Source organism: Pseudophryne corroboree, chromosome 2 (assembly GCF_028390025.1).
Source record: "Pseudophryne corroboree isolate aPseCor3 chromosome 2, aPseCor3.hap2, whole genome shotgun sequence".
Classification (NCBI taxonomy): domain Eukaryota; kingdom Metazoa; phylum Chordata; class Amphibia; order Anura; family Myobatrachidae; genus Pseudophryne; species Pseudophryne corroboree.
Window position 1 is genome coordinate 16,341,557 of NC_086445.1, and position 27,727 is coordinate 16,369,283.

At 53.8% G+C, this 27,727-nt stretch overlaps 2 protein-coding genes across 5 annotated transcripts in view; one reads left to right on the forward strand and one right to left on the reverse strand.

The window, feature by feature from the left end:
* Positions 1–360: 360 nt before the first annotated feature.
* Positions 361–9,184, reverse strand: TAF10 (TATA-box binding protein associated factor 10). Its single transcript, XM_063950857.1, has 5 exons — positions 8,906–9,184; positions 3,276–3,433; positions 2,737–2,801; positions 2,441–2,555; positions 361–1,394 (listed from the first exon to the last, which is right to left on the reverse strand). The coding sequence occupies exons 1-5, from the start codon at positions 9,078–9,080 to the stop codon at positions 1,305–1,307; spliced, it is 603 nt and encodes a 200-aa protein (XP_063806927.1). The 5' UTR covers positions 9,081–9,184; the 3' UTR covers positions 361–1,304.
* A 185-nt stretch (positions 9,185–9,369) lies between these two features.
* NUP98 (nucleoporin 98 and 96 precursor) overlaps positions 9,370–27,727 on the forward strand; it is a 121,702-nt gene continuing 103,344 nt past the window's right edge. For 2 of the 4 annotated variants that reach the window (XM_063950852.1, XM_063950856.1), the window contains exons 1-8: positions 9,371–9,663; positions 11,799–11,894; positions 15,848–15,949; positions 16,052–16,231; positions 16,699–16,841; positions 18,490–18,597; positions 19,815–19,995; positions 27,486–27,652. In XM_063950852.1, coding sequence (XP_063806922.1) covers positions 11,819–11,894; positions 15,848–15,949; positions 16,052–16,231; positions 16,699–16,841; positions 18,490–18,597; positions 19,815–19,995; positions 27,486–27,652 — 957 coding nt within the window. In that variant the 5' untranslated portion in view covers positions 9,371–9,663; positions 11,799–11,818. Of the gene's footprint in view, positions 9,664–11,798; positions 11,895–15,847; positions 15,950–16,051; positions 16,232–16,698; positions 16,842–18,489; positions 18,598–19,814; positions 19,996–27,485; positions 27,653–27,727 lie in introns of all 4 variants that reach the window. The other 2 variants (XM_063950849.1, XM_063950850.1) reach the window with 2 other exon arrangements.

The following is a 27,727-nucleotide window of genomic DNA, read 5'->3' on the forward strand; positions in this document are numbered from 1 at the left end:
CATTGTATCTGCACTCCAGTGGCCCCTAGTGGATGAAGGAGAAATAGGATTTCCTGCCTTTCAAATCAAGGGGGCAATGTCGGCGTATCTAAATATGTTATGGGGTAAAAGGTAAAAAAGTTCCCTGACCCCTGCTTTAGATCTCCCTCCCACCATCAGCACACCCCAGATTCTGTACAAATATCACAACACACAAACGCCCGATGAATTTATATATACTCCAATACTCATCCAGGCAACATCGGGACAACTCAAACACTGGGTCCGACCCATTCAAAGCCTCCTAATTTGCCTTCCCTTGCCCACTATCCCTGTAACGATGCCCCTTCATGGCTTCTGACAAACACACGATACAATCAATACAATTCTTTCATTTATTTTTCAGTACGTTATACATACAATGCCACAATTAGAAGGAAGAACACTCCGCCCTGTATATGGTGGACTTTCTGCTGCCGCATGACTTGATGGTCCGTGACTTCTATCATAATACACCCCAACCCTCCACCCTGTCCTACACTGCTGAAGACCACCTGGTGGGTGAGCACTCCATTAAAACTCTCCAGTAAGTGCAGAGGCGGCATAGTGACCTCCGAGGGTGGCGCACAGATCGTATTTACCAGACAAAATCCTATGAGAGGAGTCCTGGAAACTATCCCAGACTTGGGCTACAGCTCAGTTTGTAAAGACCACGAGACCCAATTTACAGGTGGCTAGGACTGGGGAAACCAAACCTGGGCGTGAGGCTTACGGGGCTCCGTGCCGTTCCTTATACAGAAGATACCAAGCAAACATTTGAAAATAAAGAGCTATTTATAAATGGGACAGATCTCCATTCAGACATCACAAAACATTATTTTACATAAAACACACGAGGGGTTAACCCCGAAACTAAAGGAAAGGTTATGAAGAACTTAATCTCTCCATTTACGCCACAGTAGCTCTAAGTAACAGAATTGCAGGGTACAGAAAGTGCGAGAAATGGTGGCACTATTTACATGATATCCTGATCCGGGAGAGGCCGGTGCTATTACTCCACACACAGACAGGCCAGCGGGAATAGACCGCATTGTGTCAGCTCAATCACTGGGGGCAGACATATTTAGCAGATGATAAAATGTCCCAGAATCCAGCACACACGCGTTATACAGACCCGCGAACTGTAGCAATGGACAAATAATCTCTTTTCCATCGTTCGGTACAGGGCCGACCCTACGCAGACATGTCAGCGTTCAATTAAGTCAGGTCACTGGGGCAAAAGATCAGCTGTATTCCAGCTCCAACAGTCTCTGCCACACACGGCGCTAGGTGAAATAATGCGGCTTCTTTACATTGATGCCATATTCAGCCAGAGCGGGCGCAAGATCTTCCATGGTCAAAGTATACTTCTTGTCCTGGAGAACAGAAACTAATTAAAATCAGGAATTTCCTACAACAGCAACAACGTACAGAACACGATAAACAGGAGCCATTCCCCAGACAGTTCTGAGAATCAGAGGGGCTGCTCGGTGACAGATTCATCTATGTATGCGAGATATAGGAGTTATCGCATCCCTCTAGTAACTTCTACACCAAGAACAATTACCGGTAATAGTAACATAGTATATTTCAGGCATGGTGCTCCAAAAACAACACATCCTATACCTTCATAGGCAATACTATTGCAGAATTCTTATGCCGCATACACACCGTGCAACAGCCGATATGGACTATATTGTGTCCAGAGGGATGAACCTCCGATATAGTAAATATCGACCCCGCGGGACCACGCATTGGCATTGCAAGGTGTTTACATATGGTGCAATATGCACTGTGTTTTCTACTGATTTGGACTCTGTAGTCCCTATATGTAGAAATACTAAACAGTGTTTAGGACCCTTTATACTTACATTGAAACCTTTCTTCTGAATGGATTGGGGGGACAAGGGAAACAAGGGGTATAGGAGGGTGCAGGAAAGAGCTTGGAAGCTTAAGAAATATCATACAAACCTGACCCCTCCTCAGGTAGATCCCCCTAATCTGCTTTTGGGGACATGTGATCTGATAACACCCTTTGCTCTTGCAGATCCCAAAGGCTGTGCCTTTTATCTTACAGTACTGAGAACCAGGGTGATAGATATACCATGACAATATATAAATACTAGGAAGACTCACTGTACTCTTGCTCTGGGAGCACATACCAGGATGAGAGATATACAAGATGGGTCCACGGTTATCTTGCCTAGTTTTCTGCGCCTAGGCACAACATGATTTATTAGCATAAACCCTTCATCTATTGTTATCAGCTGCACTACAATACAGAGAATACGGCAGGTGATTATGTCCGACTGGCCAGTCTCAGTTAATCCTATTAAAGGTCAAGATAAATGTGGACCCATGTGTATTCGATAAGATAGATACACACACGCGATGACATGATATAAGTACTAGGAAGACTGACTTTGCTCTTGCTCCGGGAACTCCCCGATGCTGTGCCTTTCATCTTGCAGTGCTGCAGAGCATCATTGGCAATATCAGAGATAAACTTCTGAGCTGCCAGCGAGATCAGACGAATACTGGAGGGTAAAGACAACGGGTCAGTTATATAAGCACAAGGAATATTATAAAGCAGTCACACAGAATGATCAGGGAACTGCAGCACTCCGGTCACTTATAAGATATTTCAGGGACTGTAGTAGTCAGTACAGGGTGAAAGCTATAACAAAACACAAGGTCAACACCCCCAACAACACTCACATCCGTGGGTCTGATGCCTCAAATCCAGCCCGGCTCAGGTAATATCCAGTGACAGCATCTGGGATCTGTTGGAACATGAAAGTTTGGTGTCACTTAAGCCCATGTCCTCCGAATACCTTTTTCTACACATAGCTAGAACATTGCTGCCAGAAGAAACTATTCCGATCATGCTGCGGGATTAGCGGCGACAGGGGGCTAACTCTGGATGTAAGATAGTATGCTGGAACTAAGCTATTGCTAGGCAGGGCGTTGGGGTGTGCGCCTGTAAACGTGGTGTGACTGGCAGGAGAGGGGGCTTCCGTCTGAAAAATTCACTGGGGACTTTCATCAACTTCGTACATTTGTACCAGTGATCCAGCTACTAAGTGTGCTTCAGGCACTGAGGGTTATATTTATTAAAGTGCGGGTTTACAAAAGTGGAGATGTTGCCCTATAGCAACCAGATTGTAGCTATTATCTTCTAGAAGGTGCTAGATAACCCAACCCCCCCCCCCCCCCACACCGGAGCTCAGCGAGGCCATTACAGAAACGTCACCTACAGTAGGAGTGTAATCTTCCAGCTGCATCAGGAAATCCACCAGCGGTGTAGAGGAAATGACCGGCTTTATATCTCCATTCGTCACTCCTGGGGGCAGGTACACTCCGTTGGAGAGGGAGCTTTCAGAAGGGGCTGCAGCTGACGCAGCAGAGATAGGAACTAAACAGAAGGAATTCAGACAATCAATGACACAGTAAAGAGACAATACATACTGGCAATACAGGATAAAGGAGCACTGGATGGTGCGCCAATGGTGTGTGTGGGGGGGGGGGGGCGGACGACCACAGAACTTGGAGGGGACAGTGGTGGTGGGAGGGGAGATAACAGAGCACTGGTAGGGGCTGGTGGAGAGGATAATGAAGCACTGGGAGGGGGGACAGCAGTAGTGGAGGGAAATGGAGTGCTGGAAAGGGATGGTGGTGGTGGGGTAGGTTAATGGAGCACTGGCAGGGAATAGGATAACTGAGCACTATGAGGGGGGCAGATAATGGGGTACTGGTAGGAGGCAGTGGTGTGGGATAACAGAGCACTGGTAGAAGACAACAGGGGGCGGGTGGGGAAATAACAGTCACCCGGAGAGGGGCGGGTGAGGCATAACCGAGTCACCCGGAGAGGGGCGGGTGAGGCATAACCGAGGCACCCGGAGAGGGGCGGGTGAGGCATAACCGAGGCACCCGGAGAGGGGCGGGTGAGGCATAACCGAGGCACCCGGAGAGGGGCGGGTGAGGCATAACCGAGGCACCCGGAGAGGGGCGGGTGAGGCATAACCGAGGCACCCGGAGAGGGGCGGGTGAGGCATAACCGAGGCACCCGGAGAGGGGCGGGTGAGGCATAACCGAGGCACCCGGAGAGGGGCGGGTGAGGCATAACCGAGGCACCCGGAGAGGGGCGGGTGAGGCATAACCGAGGCACCCGGAGAGGGGCGGGTGAGGCATAACCGAGGCACCCGGAGAGGGGCGGGTGAGGCATAACCGAGGCACCCGGAGAGGGGCGGGTGAGGCATAACCGAGGCACCCAGAGAGGGGCGGGTGAGGCATAACCGAGGCACCCAGAGAGGGGCGGGTGAGGCATAACCGAGGCACCCAGAGAGGGGCGGGTGAGGCATAACCGAGGCACCCAGAGAGGGGCGGGTGAGGCATAACCGAGGCACCCAGAGAGGGGCGGGTGAGGCATAACCGAGGCACCCAGAGAGGGGCGGGTGAGGCATAACCGAGGCACCCAGAGAGGGGCGGGTGAGGCATAACCGAGGCACCCAGAGAGGGGCGGGTGAGGCATAACCGAGGCACCCAGAGAGGGGCGGGTGAGGCATAACCGAGGCACCCAGAGAGGGGCGGGTGAGGCATAACCGAGGCACCCAGAGAGGGGCGGGTGAGGCATAACCGAGGCACCCAGAGAGGGGCGGGTGAGGCATAACCGAGGCACCCAGAGAGGGGCGGGTGAGGCATAACCGAGGCACCCAGAGAGGGGCGGGTGAGGCATAACCGAGGCACCCAGAGAGGGGCGGGTGAGGCATAACCGAGGCACCCAGAGAGGGGCGGGTGAGGCATAACCGAGGCACCCAGAGAGGGGCGGGTGAGGCATAACCGAGGCACCCAGAGAGGGGCGGGTGAGGCATAACCGAGGCACCCAGAGAGGGGCGGGTGAGGCATAACCGAGGCACCCAGAGAGGGGCGGGTGAGGCATAACCGAGGCACCCAGAGAGGGGCGGGTGAGGCATAACCGAGGCACCCAGAGAGGGGCGGGTGAGGCATAACCGAGGCACCCAGAGAGGGGCGGGTGAGGCATAACCGAGGCACCCAGAGAGGGGCGGGTGAGGCATAACCGAGGCACCCAGAGAGGGGCGGGTGAGGCATAACCGAGGCACCCAGAGAGGGGCGGGTGAGGCATAACCGAGGCACCCAGAGAGGGGCGGGTGAGGCATAACCGAGGCACCCAGAGAGGGGCGGGTGAGGCATAACCGAGGCACCCAGAGAGGGGCGGGTGAGGCATAACCGAGGCACCCAGAGAGGGGCGGGTGAGGCATAACCGAGGCACCCAGAGAGGGGCGGGTGAGGCATAACCGAGGCACCCAGAGAGGGGCGGGTGAGGCATAACCGAGGCACCCAGAGAGGGGCGGGTGAGGCATAACCGAGGCACCCAGAGAGGGGCGGGTGAGGCATAACCGAGGCACCCAGAGAGGGGCGGGTGAGGCATAACCGAGGCACCCAGAGAGGGGCGGGTGAGGCATAACCGAGGCACCCAGAGAGGGGCGGGTGAGGCATAACCGAGGCACCCAGAGAGGGGCGGGTGAGGCATAACCGAGGCACCCAGAGAGGGGCGGGTGAGGCATAACCGAGGCACCCAGAGAGGGGCGGGTGAGGCATAACCGAGGCACCCAGAGAGGGGCGGGTGAGGCATAACCGAGGCACCCAGAGAGGGGCGGGTGAGGCATAACCGAGGCACCCAGAGAGGGGCGGGTGAGGCATAACCGAGGCACCCAGAGAGGGGCGGGTGAGGCATAACCGAGGCACCCAGAGAGGGGCGGGTGAGGGCTAACCAGAGGCACTGGGAGAGGGGTGGGAGATTACAGAACAGCAGGGGTGGAAGGCAGTAGCGGAGCACAGGAAGGAGGCAGGATGGGGATATCAGGGCACTGGGAGAGGGGATAGCAGAAGCATTGGGAGAGGGATGGAGGGGATAGCAGAGGCACTGGGAGAGGGCGGAGGGGATAGCAGAGGCACTGGGAGAGGGGCAGGGGGGATAGCAGAGGCACTGGGAGAGGGGCAGGGGGGATAGCAGAGGCACTGGGAGAGGGGCAGGGGCAGTGTTCACTCTAGCACCCTGCACCTTTCAAACAATGTGCAGTTCCTCTTTCCTGCCTGGGGTGTCACTCTCTGCTCTGGTGCTTCTCATAACACCCTGTTCTGTTTTCACCATGAAAAACAGACTAGAGTGTGACAGAAGCACCAGAGCAGAGAGCGACACCCCAGGCAGGAAAGAGGAACTGCACATGTTTTGAAAGGTGCAGGGTGCTAGAATGAACACTACAGGGGGGATAACAGAGGCACTGGGAGAGGGGCAGGGGGGATAGCAGAGGCACTGGGAGGGAGAGGGGCAGGGGGGGATAGCAGAGGCACTGGGAGAGGGGCAGGATGGGGATATCAGGGCACTGGGAGAGGGGCAGGAGGGGGATATCAAGGGCACTGGGAGAGGGGCAGGAGGGGGATATCGGGGCACTGGGAGAGGGGCAGGAGGGGGATATCAGGGCACTGGGAGAGGGGCAGGAGGGGGATATCAAGGGCACTGGGAGAGGGGCAGGAGGGGGATATCAAGGGCACTGGGAGAGGGGCAGGAGGGGGATATCAAGGGCACTGGGAGAGGGGCAGGGGGGATAACAGAGGCACTGGGAGAGGGGCAGGATGTAGATATCAGGGCACTGGGAGAGGGGCAGGGGGGATAACAGAGGCACTGGGAGAGGGGCAGGGGGGATAACAGAGGCACTGGGAGAGGGGCAGGAGGGGGATATCAGGGCACTGGGAGAGGGGCAGGAGGGGGATATCAGGGCACTGGGAGGGGCAGGAGGGGGATATCAGGGCACTGGGAGGGGCAGGAGGGGGATATCAGGGCACTGGGAGGGGCAGGAGGGGGATATCAGGGCACTGGGAGGGGCAGGAGGGGGATATCAGGGCACTGGGAGGGGCAGGAGGGGGATATCAGGGCACTGGGAGAGGGGCAGGAGGGCGATATCAGGGCACTGGGAGAGGGGCAGGAGGGCGATATCAGGGCACTGGGAGAGGGGCAGGAGGGCGATATCAGGGCACTGGGAGAGGGACAGGAGGGGGATATCAGGGCACTGGGAGAGGGATATCAGGGCACTGGGAGAGGGGCAGGAGGGGGATATCAGGGCACTGGGAGAGGGGCAGGAGGGAGATATCAGGGCACTGGGAGAGGGGCAGGAGGGAGATATCAGGGCACTGGGAGAGGGGCAGGAGGGAGATATCAGGGCACTGGGAGAGGGGCAGGAGGGAGATATCAGGGCACTGGGAGAGGGGCAGGAGGGAGATATCAGGGCACTGGGAGAGGGGCAGGAGGGAGATATCAGGGCACTGGGAGAGGGGCAGGAGGGAGATATCAGGGCACTGGGAGAGGGGCAGGAGGGGGATATCAGGGCACTGGGAGAGGGGCAGAGGGGGGATATCAGGGCACTGGGAGAGGGGCAGAGGGGGGATAACAGAGGCACTGGGAGAGGGGCAGGGGGGATAACAGAGGCACTGGGAGAGGGGCAGGATGGGGATATCAGGGCACTGGGAGAGGGGCAGGATGGGGATATCAGGGCACTGGGAGAGGGGCAAAATGGGGATATCAGGGCACTGGGAGAGGGGCAGGATGGGGATATCAGGGCACTGGGAGAGGGGCAGGATGGGGATATCAGGGCACTGGGAGAGGGGCAGGATGGGGATATCAGGGCACTGGGAGAGGGGCAGGATGGGGATATCAGGGCACTGGGAGAGGGGCAGGATGGGGATATCAGGGCACTGGGAGAGGGGCAGGATGGGGATATCAGGGCACTGGGAGAGGGGCAGGATGGGGATATCAGGGCACTGGGAGAGGGGCAGGATGGGGATATCAGGGCACTGGGAGAGGGGCAGGATGGGGATATCAGGGCACTGGGAGAGGGGCAGGATGGGGATATCAGGGCACTGGGAGAGGGGCAGGAGGGGGATATCAGGGCACTGGGAGAGGGGCAGGAGGGGGATATCAGGGCACTGGGAGAGGGGCAGGAGGGGGATATCAGGGCACTGGGAGAGGGGCAGGATGGGGATATCAGGGCACTGGGAGAGGGGCAGGATGGGGATATCAGGGCACTGGGAGAGGGGCAGGATGGGGATATCAGGGCACTGGGAGAGGGGCAGGATGGGGATATCAGGGCACTGGGAGAGGGGCAGGAGGGGGATATCAGGGCACTGGGAGAGGGGCAGGAGGGGGATATCAGGGCACTGGGAGAGGGGCAGGAGGGGGATATCAGGGTACTGGGAGAGGGGCAGGAGGGGGATATCAGGGTACTGGGAGAGGGGCAGGAGGGGGATATCAGGGCACTGGGAGAGGGGCAGGATGGGGATATCAGGGCACTGGGAGAGGGGCAGGAGGGGGATATCAGGGTACTGGGAGAGGGGCAGGAGGGGGATATCAGGGCACTGGGAGAGGGGCAGGAGGGGGATATCAGGGCACTGGGAGAGGGGCAGGATGGGCATATCAGGGCACTGGGAGAGGGGCAGGAGGGGGATATCAGGGCACTGGGAGAGGGGCAGGAGGGGGATATCAGGGCACTGGGAGAGGGGCAGGAGGGGTATAACAGAGGCACTGGGAGAGGGGCAGGAGGGGGATATCAGGGCACTGGGAGAGGGGCAGGAGGGGGATATCAGGGCACTGGGAGAGGGGCAGGAGGGGTATAACAGAGGCACTGGGAGAGGGGCAGGAGGGGGATATCAGGGCACTGGGAGAGGGGCAGGAGGGGGATATCAGGGCACTGGGAGAGGGGCAGGAGGGGGATATCAGGGCACTGGGAGAGGGGCAGGATGGGGATTATCAGGGCACTGGGAGAGGGGCAGTAGATCGCACATGACCGGCCAGTATCCCCCGGGCAGCACTCACCGCTCGCTCTCCGCTCCCCCAGCTCTCTCCCCGGCAGACCGGCAGCAGCTGCACCTGACGTGGGCCCGGGCTTGGGGATGTTAGCCGGGCTGGGCTTGTTCTCGGTGGCGGGCCCGGGCTGGGCGGGGGGGCCCGGTGCCAGAGACGCGGCCTGGGACAGCTCCGTCCCGCTCATCCTGCTGCTAAGATACACTTCCGCTACCTACCGGAAGTTGCGGCACGTACTACGCGCTCACCGTGACGTCATGACGCTAGCTCCGCTCGCGTAGCCTCATGCCAGTTTATATTCGGATACTGCGCCGGTCGAGTCTATTTTCCCTTCTTAGACAGGACCCGGATGTGACATCGGAGGAGTGACGTAGTTGCTCTGTTGTCACGTGATCAGACTACGCGCCTCGCTGCCGTTGCTAGGCGACCGCTCACTGCCAGAGCGCAATTGGCAGGTGACGTCATTCTGCTCATACGTACACATTATGGCGGGAGCCAATAGCAGGCGAGGGACCTGCCCACTAAAGGTTTTCGTCAGCTGGAAAGCGCGGCGCCCCGCCCACTGTTTGATTGACAGGGCGCTCGATCTATCAGAGGTGCTCTCCCCGTTTCATAGGAGGAGCTAGTTATGTCACAGTCGCCATTTTGATTGATGACGCAGTTTGCTGTACCGCCTGCGGCCTACCAAGATCGCGGTACCCGGTGAGAGAGCAGCCCGGGCCTGTGCGGGGTCTCCATAGCGACGGCGGTGACACCTGGCATCCCGGCTGGTATGTAATGTGGAACTGGCAGCTCATATGTAACGTGTGTATCTAACTGCCGGCCCGTGTGTGTCACTAACTCCATACTCTATAATGTGTGTATCTAACCGCCGGCCCGTGTGTGTCACTAACTCCATACTCTATAATGTGTGTATCTAACCGCCGGCCCGTGTGTGTCACTAACTCCATACTCTATAATGTGTGTATCTAACCGCCGGCCCGTGTGTGTCACTAACTCCATACTCTATAATGTGTGTATCTAACCGCCGGCCCGTGTGTGTCACTAACTCCATACTCTATAATGTGTGTATCTAACCGCCGGCCCGTGTGTGTCACTAACTCCATACTCTATAATGTGTGTATCTAACCGCCGGCCCGTGTGTGTCACTAACTCCATACTCTATAATGTGTGTATCTAACCGCCGGCCCGTGTGTGTCACTAACTTCATACACCGTGTATGTCTAACTGCTCATATAACGTGTGTAACTGCCAGCCTGTGTGTGTCACTAACTCCATACTGTATAACGTGTGTATCTAACTGCCGGCCCGTGTGTGTGTCACTAACTCCATACTGTATAATGTGTGTGGCCCGTGTGTGTCACTAACTTCATACACTGGTGTATGTCTAACTGCTCATATAACGTGTGTAACTGCCGGCCCGTGTGTGTGTCACTAACTCCATACTGTATAATGTGTGTGGCCCGTGTGTGTCACTAACTTCATACACCGGTGTATGTCTAACTGCTCATATAACGTGTGTAACTGCCGGTGTGTAGCTAACTGCTCAGATAACGTGTTTAACTGCCAGCCTATGTGTGTATATCTAACTGCTCATATAACGTGTGTAACTGCCGGCCCGTGTTTGTCACTAACTCCATACTGTATAACGTGTGTATCTAACTGCCGGCCCGTGTGTGTGTCACTAACTGCATACTGTATAACGTGTGTATCTAACTGCCGGCCCGTGTGTGTGTCACTAACTGCATACTGTATAACGTGTGTATCTAACTGCCGGCCCGTGTGTCACTAACTGCATACTGTATAACGTGTGTATCTAACTGCCGGCCTGTGTGTGTCACTAACTCAATACTGTATAATGTGTGTATCTAACTGCCGGCCCGTGTGTGTCACTAACTCCATACTGTATAACGTGTGTATCTAACTGCCGGCCTGTGTGTGTCACTAACTCCATACTGTATAATGTGTGTATCTAACTGCCGGCCCGTGTGTGTCACTAACTCCATACTGTATAACGTGTGTATCTAACTGCCGGCCTGTGTGTGTCACTAACTCCATACTGTATAACGTGTGTATCTAACTGCCGGCCTGTGTGTGTCACTAACTCCATACTGTATAATGTGTGTATCTAACTGCCGGCCCGTGTGTGTGTCACAAACTCCATACTGTAGAAAGTGTATCTAACTGCTCATATAACATGTGAAACTGTCGGTGTGTATCTAATTGCTCATAAAACGTGCAAAACTGCCGGTGTGTATGTAACTGCTAGCCTGTGTGTATGTAGCTGCTAGCCTGTGTGTGTATATCTAACTTCATGTAACGTGTGTATCGAACTGCTCATACGTGTGTCACTAATGCACATATAACGTGTGTAACTGCCAGCCTGTGTGTATCTAACTGCTCAGACGTGTGTCACTAATGCACATATAACATGTGTAACTGCAGGCCGTGTGTGTAACCAATGGGCTGCTGGGGAGCAGGAGCGGGGTCTATATACTCTCTATAGTTGGTATCACAGGGGTTTATTTACTAAGGAGGCGCTTTTCCCGGAGTGTATAAGCCTGATAGATATAAGGGGCAGCGGTGTAATAATAAAACTCCCCTTGTCTTGCTAATAACAGCTTTGTATTTTTTTAGGTTTAACACTCAGGGAAGTAAATAAGCGGCCGCGCAGTCTCCATCTAATATTTAGTTGGTTGCGGTCTAGTCCATTTATGCACCAGCGCATTCTCCATTTATAATTTTTAGTTTCGTGTGGGGTTTGCGGCAAAGTTGCCCCTTTTTAATAAAAAAATAAATAAAAAATTGCTGCAGGTAAATATATTTAGTGAAATTGTCACATTAATGCGGGGTGGGTGTATGATTAAATGTTGACTTTTTTCCTTTTATACTTTTATTTCCGTAGTTGAATTGTAAATCGTAAAAATGTTCAACAAGTCATTTGTGAGTCCTTTTGGAGGAAGCACTGGAGCGTTTGGAGCCACTTCAACCTTTGGGCAGAGTAAGTGCCATGGTAGTGGAAGTGGTCAGCATTGCGTCCGTTACCCCTGACCATCAGTAGCGCACAGTGCGGCTCCCTAGGCTTGTATGTAGTGTAACTGATACCATGTTCCCTTACCCCTGACCATCAGTAGCGCACAGTGCGGAGCCCCAGGCTTGTATTTAGTGTAACTGATACCGTGTTCCCTTACCCCTGACCATCAGTAACGCACAGTGCGGTGCCCCAGGCTTGTATGTAGTGTAACTGATACCATGTTCCCTTACCCCTGACAATCAGTAGTGCACAGTGTGGAGCCCCAGGCTTGTATGTAGTGTAACTGATACCATGTTCCCTTACCCCTGACCATCAGTAACGCACAGTGCAGAGCCCCAGGCTTGTATGTAGTGTAACTGATACCGTGTTCCCTTACCCCTGACCATCAGTAGCGCACAGTGCGGCGCCCCAGGCTTGTATGTAGTGTAACTGATACCGTGTTCCCTTACCCCTGACCATCAGTAGCGCACAGTGCGGTGTCCCAGGCTTGTATGTAGTGTAACTGATACCCCTGACCATCAGTAGCGCACAGTGCGGGGCCCCAGGCTTGTATGTATTGTAACTGATACTGTGTTCCCTTACCCCTGACCATCAGTAACGCACAGTGCGGAGCCCCAGGCTTGTATGTAGTGTAACTGATACCGTGTTCCTTTACCCCTGACTATCAGTAGCGCACAGTGCGGAGCCCCAGGCTTGTATGTAGTGTAACTGATACCATGTTCCCTTACCCCTGACCATCAGTAACGCACAGTGCAGAGCCCCAGGCTTGTATGTAGTGTAACTGATACCGTGTTCCCTTACCCCTGACCATCAGTAACGCACACTGCGGAGCCCCAGGCTTGTATGTAGTGTAACTGATACCGTGTTCCCTTACCCCTGACCATCAGTAGTGCACAGTGCGGAGCCCCAGGCTTGTATGTAGTGTAACTGATACCATGTTCCCTTACCCCTGACCATCAGTAACGCACAGTGCGGAGCCCCAGGCTTGTATGTAGTGTAACTGATACCGTGTTCCCTTACCCCTGACCATCAGTAGCGCACAGTGCGGCGCCCCAGGCTTGTATGTAGTGTAACCGATACCGTGTTCCCTTACCCCTGACCATCAGTAGCGCACAGTGCGGTGTCCCAGGCTTGTATGTAGTGTAACTGATACCATGTTCCCTTACCCCTGACCATCAGTAGCGCACAGTGCGGGGCCCCAGGCTTGTATGTATTGTAACTGATACTGTGTTCCCTTACCCCTGACCATCAGTAACGCACAGTGCGGAGCCCCAGGCTTGTATGTAGTGTAACTGATACCGTGTTCCCTTACCCCTGACTATCAGTAGCGCACAGTGCGGGGCCCCAGGCTTGTATGTATTGTAACGGATACCGTGTTCCCTGACCATCAGTAACGCACAATGCGGAGCCCCAGGCTTGTATGTAGTGTAACTGATACCATGTTCCCTTACCCCTGACCATCAGTAACGCACAGTGCGGAGCCCCAGGCTTGTATGTAGTGTAACTGATACCATGTTCCCTTACCCCGGACCATCAGTAGCGCACAGTGCGGGGCCCCAGGCTTGTATGTATTGTAACGGATACCGTGTTCCCTGACCATCAGTAACGCACAATGCGGAGCCCCAGGCTTGTATGTAGTGTAACTGATACCATGTTCCCTTACCCCTGACCATCAGTAACGCACAGTGCGGAGCCCCAGGCTTGTATGTAGTGTAACTGATACCATGTTCCCTTACCCCGGACCATCAGTAGCGCACAGTGCGGGGCCCCAGGCTTGTATGTATTGTAACTGATACTGTGTTCCCTTACCCCTGACCATCAGTAACGCACAGTGCGGAGCCCCAGGCTTGTATGTAGTGTAACTGATACCGTGTTCCCTTACCCCTGACCATCAGTAGCGCACAGTGCGGGGCCCCAGGCTTGTATGTATTGTAACTGATACTGTGTTCCCTTACCCCTGACCATCAGTAACGCACAGTGCGGAGCCCCAGGCTTGTATGTAGTGTAACTGATACCATGTTCCCTTACCCCGGACCATCAGTAGCGCACAGTGCGGGGCCCCAGGCTTGTATGTATTGTAACTGATACTGTGTTCCCTTACCCCTGACCATCAGTAACGCACAGTGCGGAGCCCCAGGCTTGTATGTAGTGTAACTGATACCGTGTTCCCTTACCCCTGACCATCAGTAACGCACAGTGCGGTGCCCCAGGCTTGTATGTATTGTAACTGATACCGTGTTCCCTTACCCCTGACCATCAGTAGCGCACAGTGCGGAGCCCCAGGCTTGTATGTATTGTAACTGATACCGTGTTCCCTTACCCCTGACCATCAGTAACGCACAGTGCGGAGCCCCAGGCTTGTATGTATTGTAACTGATACCGTGTTCCCTTACCCCTGACCATCAGTAACGCACAGTGCGGAGCCCCAGGCTTGTATGTAGTGTAACTGATACCGTGTTCCCTTACCCCTGACCATCAGTAACGCACAATGCGGAGCCCCAGGCTTGTATGTAGTGTAACTGATACCGTGTTCCCTTACCCCTGACCATCAGTAACGCACAGTGCGGAGCCCCAGGCTTGTATGTAGTGTAACTGATACCATGTTCCCTTACCCCGGACCATCAGTAGCGCACAGTGCGGAGTCCCAGGCTTGTATGTAGTGTAACTGATACCATGTTCCCTTGTGTACTGTCCTTCATCTCTGGTTATTTATAGGAATCCACAGATTGTGTAGCGCTGGACAATCTTAGATATGATCTAGTGTTCCCGCTAGATTGCGGGCAGGGCGTTGGGATGTGCCCCAGTATATAGGGGGGGTGGGGGACTTCCTGCTGAAAAATTCACTGGCGACTTTCATCAAATGCGCACATTTGTACCCAGTGATCCAGCTACTAAGTGTATTATGCATATTTACTAATCAGATGCTAGCTATGATCTTCTAGGAGGTGCTAGATAAATAAGTAGAATGCTATGGGTGACATCTCCACTCCTGTAAACCCGCACTTTAGTAAATATTTACCCCCGAGCGTCTAGTAGTGCTGAGGTGGGTATTGCCTGTCGCTGTTCTCACACTGGCATTAAGGGGGTACACACTAAGTGATACGTTCCGTGAGCAATATCGCATAGTGTCGTCCACCCCCATCCCGGCCGGCTAATGTAGTGCATACACACTGTGCAATATCATTATGTGGCCGACCCAAACATGCAGCTTCTGACGATATTGTCAGACTAAGCTGCATGTACAGCCGACATCGGGGGTTGCTGGGCATCTGCTGGAGCATACACACTGGGCGACATTGTAAATGATATCGCTTAGGAGGGTAAAAATTAGTGATATTGTTTACAATATCGCCTAGTGTGTGTGCACCTTTAGTCTCCTTGAGTGTGCAGCAGGTATGTGCGGGACTGTAGGCGCTGAGCTCTCCCTGGTAGGTGCGGGGCTGTAGGCGCTGAGCTCTCCCTGGTAGGTGCGGGGCTGTAGGCGCCGAGCTCTCCCTGGTAGGTGCGGGGCTGTAGGCGCCGAGCTCTCCCTGGTAGGTGCGGGGCTGTAGGCGCCGAGCTCTCCCTGGTAGGTGCGGGGCTGTAGGCGCCGAGCTCTCCCTGGTAGGTGCGGGGCTGTAGGCGCCGAGCTCTCCCTGGTAGGTGCGGGGCTGTAGGCGCCGAGCTCTCCCTGGTAGGTGCGGGGCTGTAGGCGCTTGAGCCCCTGTTAGATGGTATGCTCTCTACCTAATAAACACATAACCTTGGTGCTTTTAGTCTGTTAATCTTTGTGGGTTCCGGAGTCATGGTCTGAGTGTATATGTGCGGGCTGCTCCTGTGTTAGGTAGTCCTGCCCTATGTCAGGTGGTTAGGATAATTGTACAGCTGTATTATGTTGGGATTATCAGAACTGTGGCTGACTCCTCTTGTCCTGGTTACAGCTTCTGGCTTCGGCACTACACCTGCTACTGGTTTCGGGACGTCTGCATTTGGCACGAACACGAACAGCACTGGCCTGTTTGGGAATACGCAGACTAAGCCAGGTATGAGTAGTGCCGGTCACTTTGTGACCCTCATTAGGCTCCTTGCTGTACAGGACCGTGGTCCCACTGCTGCAGTCTAATTTGTCTTCTCATTCTCTGCAGGTGGACTGTTCGGGACCAGTACGTTCAGCCAGCCGGCAGCCTCCTCCGCGAGCACTGGCTTTGGCTTTGGGGCCTCGACTGGTACGACAAACTCATTGTTTGGGGCTGCGAACACTGGAGGGAGTCTCTTCTCATCCCAGAACAATGCATTTGGGCAGACTAAACCATCCACCTTCAGCAGTAAGTGAATGGTTCTGCGTGCAGATACGCTGGTGCTTTCCATATATACCCGTGTATACATGAGTGATGAGGGCTCTTGTACCTTTGTCTTATCTACCGCCCCTGCCAAAGGTCTATGTGCTGGTGCACTCCTGTATAGATTAGTGGAACTGCCTAAATTACTTTGTTCTAACAACCAATCCAGCCCCCAATCCCCCCCTTGTTGTTAATCCTTCCTCCTGATACTCCTTTCACACATGCTGCCAGGAATTTGCCCAGTCTTTTAAAGCTGGAACCTGATCCGGGTTCTATTGAGCGTAGATAAGTTTGGCTTTGGAAGTGACTGAGGTTGGACAGTATATCTGATAACGCTCGCGTCATGTTACGGCACCGCTTCATCATCTCTATGCATTCCGGTACGATGTGTACAGATGTGGACTTGGAGTATTTTCCTCCTGCTTACCCTCTCTCTGCATTTCTTCTGTTAGCAGGCTTTGGGGCAAGTACGAACAGTGGCGGCCTATTTGGAACCACAAATACCACCACCAATCCCTTCGGTGGAACATCAAGCGCCCTGTTTGGAGCTTCCACATTCTCTGCAGCACCATCTGGGACAACAATCAAGTTCAATGTGAGTAGGGTGCATGCAGTGTTACCAGCTGGTGGGGTATAGGATGCTGGGACCGGTGCAGTGTTACCAGCTGGCGGGGTCTAGGCTGCTGGGAACGGTGCAGTGTTACCAGCTGGCGGGGTCTAGGCTGCTGGGAACGGTGCAGTGTTACCAGCTGGCGGGGTCTAGGCTGCTGGGACCGGTGCAGTGTTACCAGCTTTCGGGGTCTAGGCTGCTGGGACCGGTGCAGTGTTACCAGCTTTCGGGGTCTAGGATGCTGGGACCGGTGCAGTGTTACCAGCTGGCGGGGTCTAGGCTGCTGGGACCGGTGCAGTGTTACCAGCTGGCGGGGTATAGGATGCTGGACCGGTGCAATGTTACCAGCTGGCGGGGTCTAGGCTGCTGGGACCGGTGCAGTGTTACCAGCTGGCGGGGTCTAGGCTGCTGGGACCGGTGCAGTGTTACCAGCTGGCGGGGTCTAGGCTGCTGGGACCGGTGCAGTGTTACCAGCTGGCGGGGTCTAGGATGCTGGGACCGGTGCAGTGTTACCAGCTGGCGGGGTCTAGGATGCTGGGACCGGTGCATTGTTACCAGTTGGCGGGGTCTAGGCTGCTGGGACCGGTGCAGTGTTACCAGCTGGCGGGGTCTAGGATGCTGGGACCGGTGCAGTGTTACCAGCTGGCGGGGTCTAGGATGCTGGGACCGGTGCAGTGTTACCAGCTGGCGGGGTCTAGGATGCTGGGACCGGTGCAGTGTTACCAGCTGGCGGGGTCTAGGATGCTGGGACCGGTGCAGTGTTACCAGCTGGCGGGGTCTAGGATGCTGGGACCGGTGCAGTGTTACCAGCTGGCGGGGTCTAGGATGCTGGGACCGGTGCAGTGTTACCAGCTGGCGGGGTCTAGGATGCTGGGACCGGTGCAGTGTTACCAGCTGGCGGGGTCTAGGATGCTGGGACCGGTGCAGTGTTACCAGCTGGCGGGGTCTAGGATGCTGGGACCGGTGCAGTGTTACCAGCTGGCGGGGTCTAGGATGCTGGGACCGGTGCAGTGTTACCAGCTGGCGGGGTCTAGGATGCTGGGACCGGTGCAGTGTTACCAGCTGGCGGGGTCTAGGATGCTGGGACCGGTGCAGTGTTACCAGCTGGCGGGGTCTAGGATGCTGGGACCGGTGCAGTGTTACCAGCTGGCGGGGTCTAGGATGCTGGGACCGGTGCAGTGTTACCAGCTGGCGGGGTCTAGGATGCTGGGACCGGTGCAGTGTTACCAGCTGGCGGGGTCTAGGATGCTGGGACCGGTGCAGTGTTACCAGCTGGCGGGGTCTAGGATGCTGGGACCGGTGCAGTGTTACCAGCTGGCGGGTCTAGGCTGCTGGGACCGGTGCAGTGTTACCAGCTGGTGGGGTCTAGGCTGCTGGGACCGGTGCAGTGTTACCAGCTGGTGGGGTCTAGGATGCTGGGACCGGTGCAGTGTTACCAGCTGGCGGGTCTAGGCTGCTGGGACCGGTGCAGTGTTACCAGCTGGCGGGGTCTAGGATGCTGGGACCGGTGCAGTGTTGGGCGCCCAGCAAGGAGGATAATGTATTCTGGGGAAGGGGTGGGTTCTTCCCGCATTACCCAGGTGTGCTCAGCGGTGCTGTAGATGGAATACCTTATGACTTGTTTGTGTTACAGGCACCTGCGGGAACAGACACCATGGCGAAGGGAGGCGTTACCACCAATATCAGCACCAAACACCAGTGTATAACTGCAATGAAGGAGTACGAGAGCAAGTCGCTGGAGGTGGGTGACTGGGAGGGGGTGGTGTAGTGACTGGGCTTTCCAGTTTGGGGGTGTGGAGTATTTAGTGGGCATCCTGCTTGCTGGCAGAGGTTGTGAGGGGGTGTAATGACTGGACATGCTGCCTTCCTATGTGGGGTGTGGCTGGGTGGGCTGCATACTGGAGGCCAGGTGAGGGGTGTATAGTGTCCGCTGTAGTGCTGATTGCCGAGGAGGGCATCATTTTTTAAGGGCAAAATTTTAGACGCCACTTGTCCTGAAGTGTCTACATAAAATCACAATAAAAATATGCCACACAGTAGTGCCCAGCGTTTCATATTATGCCACATAAGGGATAAAGAGAGGGTATTTCTGGAGACATTCCCTTTTACCACACCTGACCAAGTGGTTTTTTTAAATTGATTGTGTCTAGAACACAGGTTCTCAAACTCGGTCCTCATTACCCCCCACACAGGACATGTTTTCCAGGTCTCCTCACAGAATCACAAGTGAAATAATTAACTCCATCTGTGGACCCTTTAAAACCTGTCAGTGAGTAATTAATACACCTGTGCACCTGCTGGGTTACCTGCAAAACATGCACCGTGTGGGGTAATGAGGACCGAGTTTGAGAACCTGTGGTCTAGAATATAAATATCAAAGCCAATTCGAGACTTTGTTATGGTGTGGTACACTGTAAATAAAAAAAAAAAAATGCTGGGGTCAGGGGGCACCACAGTGGAGACTGGGGCCCCTTCATGGTGAGGGTGTAATCGGCTGCAGCTGCTACCGTTTGCCAGCGTATACATGTTCTGCTACCCTCACGTCTACTCGAGCCTCACACTGACCATTACATCCAATAGTGCTTATCCGGCTTACTGGGCCCAAACGTTCAGCAAGGTTCTGGTCGCAGGAAGCTGTATGTCACCTGGGTGTCCTGGCCTGCAGCATGCAGTGGCAGCCCCGGGTTCCACCCTCTGTTGTGTTTTGCCACCTGGGGAGCTGCTGCTGGCCGGTCCTACAGTGCCATTTTTGGAGAAGGCGGAGCACAATCTGTTACAAAACGGGCATGGCACATTTCATGACGTGAGCACCCAGCGGCAGCACTAAGGGTAGTGTCCGGGCTGCTTTCCCGTGTGTGTAGTAGTGCATGCGTGGGCTGTTTTCTGGCAGGGAGGGAATGTTGTTTTGGTCTGCCATGGTCACCCCACTTACTCCTACAGATGACTCCTTCCTTCTAGGAGCTGCGCTTGGAAGATTATCAAGCAAACAGGAAGGGCCCTCAGAATCCAGTAGCAGCGGCCACAGCAACAGGCTTATTTGGAGCTGCCACAGCAACATCCAGTGCGTCTACTGGCCTGTTCGGTGCAACTCCTGCCAGCAACAGTTTCTCATTTGGGAATAAAAATGCGTTTGGACAAAGTAAGTCTTATGTGTTTACTTAATCCTGTATATATTAAGAATTGAGTGCACAAAAACAAAACTGTTCTTGGTCTTCTGCTGCCCATGAGAGGGTTGGTAGCTGAGTACGACTGGTTCTACCCACCGTAACGTCTGAACGTACCCACCTGTAGGGAAAGGGCGAATGGTACTACCCACTGTAACTTCTGAACGTACCCACCTGTAGGGAAAGGGCGAATGGTACTACCCACCGTAACTTCTGAACGTACCCACCTGTAGGGAAAGGGCGAATGGTTCTACCCACCGTAACGTCTGAACGTACCCACCTGTAGGGAAAGGGCGAATGGTACTACCCACTGTAACTTCTGAACGTACCCACCTGTAGGGAAAGGGCGAATGGTACTACCCACTGTAACTTCTGAACGTACCCACCTGTAGGGAAAGGGCGAATGGTACTACCCACTGTAACTTCTGAACGTACCCACCTGTAGGGAAAGGGCGAATGGTACTACCCACTGTAACTTCTGAACGTACCCACCTGTAGGGAAAGGGCGAATGGTACTACCCACTGTAACTTCTGAACGTACCCACCTGTAGGGAAAGGGCGAATGGTACTACCCACTGTAACGTCTGAACGTACCCACCTGTAGGGAAAGGGCGAATGGTACTACCCACTGTAACTTCTGAACGTACCCACCTGTAGGGAAAGGGCGAATGGTACTACCCACTGTAACTTCTGAACGTACCCACCTGTAGGGAAAGGGCGAATGGTACTACCCACTGTAACTTCTGAACGTACCCACCTGTAGGGAAAGGGCGAATGGTACTACCCACTGTAACTTCTGAACGTACCCACCTGTAGGGAAAGGGCGAATGGTACTACCCACTGTAACTTCTGAACGTACCCACCTGTAGGGAAAGGGCGAATGGTACTACCCACTGTAACTTCTGAACGTACCCACTTGTAGGGAAAGGGCGAATGGTACTACCCACTGTAACTTCTGAACGTACCCACCTGTAGGGAAAGGGCGAATGGTACTACCCACTGTAACGTCTGAACGTACCCACCTGTAGGGAAAGGGCGAATGGTACTACCCACTGTAACTTCTGAACGTACCCACTTGTAGGGAAAGGGCGAATGGTACTACCCACTGTAACGTCTGAACGTACCCACCTGTAGGGAAAGGGCGAATGGTACTATCCACCGTAACTTCTGAACGTACCCACCTGTAGGGAAAGGGCGAATGGTACTACCCACTGTAACTTCTGAACGTACCCACCTGTAGGGAAAGGGCGAATGGTACTACCCACTGTAACTTCTGAACGTACCCACCTGTAGGGAAAGGGCGAATGGTACTACCCACTGTAACTTCTGAACGTACCCACCTGTAGGGAAAGGGCGAATGGTACTACCCACTGTAACTTCTGAACGTACTCACCTGTAGGGAAAGGGCGAATGGTACTACCCACTGTAACGTCTGAACGTACCCACCTGTAGGGAAAGGGCGAATGGTACTACCCACTGTAACTTCTGAACGTACCCACCTGTAGGGAAAGGGCGAATGGTACTACCCACTGTAACTTCTGAACGTACCCACCTGTAGGGAAAGGGCGAATGGTACTACCCACTGTAACTTCTGAACGTACCCACCTGTAGGGAAAGGGCGAATGGTACTACCCACTGTAACTTCTGAACGTACCCACCTGTAGGGAAAGGGCGAATGGTACTATCCACCGTAACTTCTGAACGTACCCACCTGTAGGGAAAGGGCGAATGGTACTACCCACTGTAACTTCTGAACGTACCCACCTGTAGGGAAAGGGCGAATGGTACTACCCACTGTAACTTCTGAACGTACCCACCTGTAGGGAAAGGGCGAATGGTACTACCCACTGTAACTTCTGAACGTACCCACCTGTAGGGAAAGGGCGAATGGTACTACCCACTGTAACTTCTGAACGTACCCACCTGTAGGGAAAGGGCGAATGGTACTACCCACTGTAACGTCTGAACGTACCCACCTGTAGGGAAAGGGCGAATGGTTCTACCCACTGTAACGTCTGAACGTACCCACCTGTAGGGAAAGGGCGAATGGTACTACCCACTGTAACTTCTGAACGTACCCACCTGTAGGGAAAGGGCGAATGGTACTACCCACTGTAACTTCTGAACGTACCCACCTGTAGGGAAAGGGCGAATGGTACTACCCACTGTAACGTCTGAACGTACCCACCTGTAGGGAAAGGGCGAATGGTACTACCCACTGTAACTTCTGAACGTACCCACCTGTAGGGAAAGGGCGAATGGTACTACCCACTGTAACTTCTGAACGTACCCACCTGTAGGGAAAGGGCGAATGGTACTACCCACTGTAACGTCTGAACGTACCCACCTGTAGGGAAAGGGCGAATGGTACTACCCACTGTAACTTCTGAACGTACTCACCTGTAGGGAAAGGGCGAATGGTACTACCCACTGTAACTTCTGAACGTACCCACCTGTAGGGAAAGGGCGAATGGTACTACCCACCGTAACTTCTGAACGTACCCACCTGTAGGGAAAGGGCGAATGGTACTACCCACTGTAACTTCTGAACGTACCCACCTGTAGGGAAAGGGCGAATGGTACTACCCACTGTAACTTCTGAACGTACCCACCTGTAGGGAAAGGGCGAATGGTACTACCCACTGTAACTTCTGAACGTACCCACCTGTAGGGAAAGGGCGAATGGTACTACCCACTGTAACTTCTGAACGTACCCACCTGTAGGGAAAGGGCGAATGGTACTACCCACTGTAACTTCTGAACGTACCCACCTGTAGGGAAAGGGCGAATGGTACTACCCACTGTAACTTCTGAACGTACCCACCTGTAGGGAAAGGGCGAATGGTACTACCCACTGTAACTTCTGAACGTACCCACCTGTAGGGAAAGGGCGAATGGTACTACCCACTGTAACTTCTGAACGTACCCACCTGTAGGGAAAGGGCGAATGGTACTACCCACTGTAACTTCTGAACGTACCCACCTGTAGGGAAAGGGCGAATGGTACTACCCACTGTAACTTCTGAACGTACCCACCTGTAGGGAAAGGGCGAATGGTACTACCCACTGTAACTTCTGAACGTACCCACCTGTAGGGAAAGGGCGAATGGTACTACCCACTGTAACTTCTGAACGTACCCACCTGTAGGGAAAGGGCGAATGGTACTACCCACTGTAACTTCTGAACGTACCCACCTGTAGGGAAAGGGCGAATGGTACTACCCACTGTAACTTCTGAACGTACCCACCTGTAGGGAAAGGGCGAATGGTACTACCCACTGTAACTTCTGAACGTACCCACCTGTAGGGAAAGGGCGAATGGTACTACCCACTGTAACTTCTGAACGTACCCACCTGTAGGGAAAGGGCGAATGGTACTACCCACCGTAACTTCTGAACGTACCCACCTGTAGGGAAAGGGCGAATGGTACTACCCACTGTAACTTCTGAACGTACCCACCTGTAGGGAAAGGGCGAATGGTACTACCCACCGTAACTTCTGAACGTACCCACCTGTAGGGAAAGGGCGAATGGTACTACCCACTGTAACTTCTGAACGTACCCACCTGTAGGGAAAGGGCGAATGGTACTACCCACCGTAACGTCTGAACGTACCCACCTGTAGGGAAAGGGCGAATGGTACTACCCACTGTAACTTCTGAACGTACCCACCTGTAGGGAAAGGGCGAATGGTACTACCCACCGTAACTTCTGAACGTACCCACCTGTAGGGAAAGGGCGAATGGTACTACCCACTGTAACGTCTGAACGTACCCACCTGTAGGGAAAGGGCGAATGGTACTACCCACTGTAACTTCTGAACGTACCCACCTGTAGGGAAAGGGCGAATGGTACTACCCACTGTAACTTCTGAACGTACCCACCTGTAGGGAAAGGGCGAATGGTACTACCCACCGTAACTTCTGAACGTACCCACCTGTAGGGAAAGGGCGAATGGTACTACCCACTGTAACTTCTGAACGTACCCACCTGTAGGGAAAGGGCGAATGGTACTACCCACTGTAACTTCTGAACGTACCCACCTGTAGGGAAAGGGCGAATGGTACTACCCACTGTAACTTCTGAACGTACCCACCTGTAGGGAAAGGGCGAATGGTACTACCCACTGTAACTTCTGAACGTACCCACCTGTAGGGAAAGGGCGAATGGTACTACCCACTGTAACTTCTGAACGTACCCACCTGTAGGGAAAGGGCGAATGGTACTACCCACTGTAACTTCTGAACGTACCCACCTGTAGGGAAAGGGCGAATGGTACTACCCACCGTAACTTCTGAACGTACCCACCTGTAGGGAAAGGGCGAATGGTACTACCCACTGTAACTTCTGAACGTACCCACCTGTAGGGAAAGGGCGAATGGTACTACCCACCGTAACGTCTGAACGTACCCACCTGTAGGGAAAGGGCGAATGGTACTACCCACTGTAACTTCTGAACGTACCCACCTGTAGGGAAAGGGCGAATGGTACTACCCACCGTAACTTCTGAACGTACCCACCTGTAGGGAAAGGGCGAATGGTACTACCCACTGTAACGTCTGAACGTACCCACCTGTAGGGAAAGGGCGAATGGTACTACCCACTGTAACTTCTGAACGTACCCACCTGTAGGGAAAGGGCGAATGGTACTACCCACCGTAACGTCTGAACGTACCCACCTGTAGGGAAAGGGCGAATGGTACTACCCACTGTAACTTCTGAACGTACCCACCTGTAGGGAAAGGGCGAATGGTACTACCCACTGTAACTTCTGAACGTACCCACCTGTAGGGAAAGGGCGAATGGTACTACCCACTGTAACTTCTGAACGTACCCACCTGTAGGGAAAGGGCGAATGGTACTACCCACTGTAACTTCTGAACGTACCCACCTGTAGGGAAAGGGCGAATGGTACTACCCACTGTAACTTCTGAACGTACCCACCTGTAGGGAAAGGGCGAATGGTACTACCCACTGTAACTTCTGAACGTACCCACCTGTAGGGAAAGGGCGAATGGTACTACCCACTGTAACTTCTGAACGTACCCACCTGTAGGGAAAGGGCGAATGGTACTACCCACTGTAACTTCTGAACGTACCCACTTGTAGGGAAAGGGCGAATGGTACTACCCACTGTAACGTCTGAACGTACCCACCTGTAGGGAAAGGGCGAATGGTACTACCCACTGTAACGTCTGAACGTACCCACCTGTAGGGAAAGGGCGAATGGTACTACCCACTGTAACTTCTGAACGTACCCACTTGTAGGGAAAGGGCGAATGGTACTACCCACTGTAACTTCTGAACGTACTCACCTGTAGGGAAAGGGCGAATGGTACTACCCACTGTAACGTCTGAACGTACCCACCTGTAGGGAAAGGGCGAATGGTACTACCCACTGTAACTTCTGAACGTACCCACCTGTAGGGAAAGGGCGAATGGTACTACCCACTGTAACTTCTGAACGTACCCACCTGTAGGGAAAGGGCGAATGGTACTACCCACTGTAACGTCTGAACGTACCCACCTGTAGGGAAAGGGCGAATGGTACTACCCACTGTAACTTCTGAACGTACCCACCTGTAGGGAAAGGGCGAATGGTACTACCCACTGTAACTTCTGAACGTACCCACCTGTAGGGAAAGGGCGAATGGTACTACCCACTGTAACTTCTGAACGTACCCACCTGTAGGGAAAGGGCGAATGGTACTACCCACCGTAACTTCTGAACGTACCCACCTGTAGGGAAAGGGCGAATGGTACTATCCACCGTAACTTCTGAACGTACCCACCTGTAGGGAAAGGGCGAATGGTACTACCCACTGTAACGTCTGAACGTACCCACCTGTAGGGAAAGGGCGAATGGTACTACCCACTGTAACTTCTGAACGCACCCACCTGTAGGGAAAGGGCGAATGGTACTACCCACTGTAACTTCTGAACGTACCCACCTGTAGGGAAAGGGCGAATGGTACTACCCACTGTAACTTCTGAACGTACCCACCTGTAGGGAAAGGGCGAATGGTACTACCCACCGTAACTTCTGAACGTACCCACCTGTAGGGAAAGGGCGAATGGTACTACCCACTGTAACTTCTGAACGTACCCACCTGTAGGGAAAGGGCGAATGGTACTACCCACCGTAACGTCTGAACGTACCCACCTGTAGGGAAAGGGCGAATGGTACTACCCACTGTAACTTCTGAACGTACCCACCTGTAGGGAAAGGGCGAATGGTACTACCCACTGTAACTTCTGAACGTACCCACCTGTAGGGAAAGGGCGAATGGTACTACCCACCGTAACGTCTGAACGTACCCACCTGTAGGGAAAGGGCGAATGGTACTACCCACTGTAACTTCTGAACGTACCCACCTGTAGGGAAAGGGCGAATGGTACTACCCACTGTAACTTCTGAACGTACCCACCTGTAGGGAAAGGGCGAATGGTACTACCCACCGTAACTTCTGAACGTACCCACCTGTAGGGAAAGGGCGAATGGTACTACCCACTGTAACTTCTGAACGTACCCACCTGTAGGGAAAGGGCGAATGGTACTACCCACTGTAACGTCTGAACGTACCCACCTGTAGGGAAAGGGCGAATGGTACTACCCACTGTAACTTCTGAACGTACCCACCTGTAGGGAAAGGGCGAATGGTACTACCCACTGTAACGTCTGAACGTACCCACCTGTAGGGAAAGGGCGAATGGTACTACCCACTGTAACTTCTGAACGTACCCACCTGTAGGGAAAGGGCGAATATTACTACCCACCGTAACGTCTGAACGTACCCACCTGTAGGGAAAGGGCGAATGGTACTACCCACTGTAACTTCTGAACGTACCCACCTGTAGGGAAAGGGCGAATGGTACTACCCACTGTAACTTCTGAACGTACCCACCTGTAGGGAAAGGGCGAATGGTACTACCCACTGTAACTTCTGAACGTACCCACCTGTAGGGGAAACTTTAGGATGTCCTCAAGATTCCAGAGTCCCCCCAAGAGGTTGTAAAAGAAACAAGGGTTTTTAATTTTTACATAAATGACCATTTTGATGGTGGGGGTCCCCCTTCACTGTTTCTGGGTTCTACCTTTGCTTTGATGATGCTCCAGTAGTGACCAGTAACTCGGACAGGCTGTAGCTGTTGGTCTGTAAGTCCGGGTATGGTATAATGGGCAGTTAGTCCTCTCCGTCAGAGCAGCTTAGAGAGCCCAGTGCTAGATGCTGTATAACGTGCATCCTCCCTAGTTATAGCCTTCGGTGGTAACAGGCTGGGGATATGTGTACTGCAGACCGTGGAGAGTCTCTACCATATGGCCTGCTCACACCCCTTACTACTGGGACCATGGCTTGCAGGGGTTCAGGGGATGCGTATATGTAACCTTTATGTCAGTAACAGCACATAGAGCCCCTGTTCCACACTACAGCACTTCCTTTATGTGTACGGCTTTACCTTCCAGCCACCAGCACTTTTGGAGCCAACACCGGAGGTCTCTTTGGCCAGACGGCCGCTCAGCCAGCGACCAGCTTATTTAATAAGCCCTTTGGCCAGGCAACCACCACACCCAACACCGGCTTCTCGTTTGGGAACACAAACACTCTGGGACAGCCGCAGACCAGCACCATGGTGAGTGTCGGCCGTTCCTCTGCGTGCGGAAGTTCTGTAGTCTCGTACATGTCTAAAGCTGATGGAACATTGTTA

Coding starts and splice junctions, on each gene's coding strand:
- TAF10 (XM_063950857.1), bottom strand. CDS start 9,080: ATGAGCGGGACGGAGCTGTCCCAGGCCGCGTCTCTGGCACCGGGCCCC. Junction 3,434..8,905: donor GGGGGAGCGGAGAGCGAGCG/GTGAGTGCTGCC, acceptor CCTTCTGTTTAG/TTCCTATCTCTGCTGCGTCA. Junction 1,395..2,440: donor GTTCCCGGAGCAAGAGCAAA/GTCAGTCTTCCT, acceptor TCTGTTCTCCAG/GACAAGAAGTATACTTTGAC.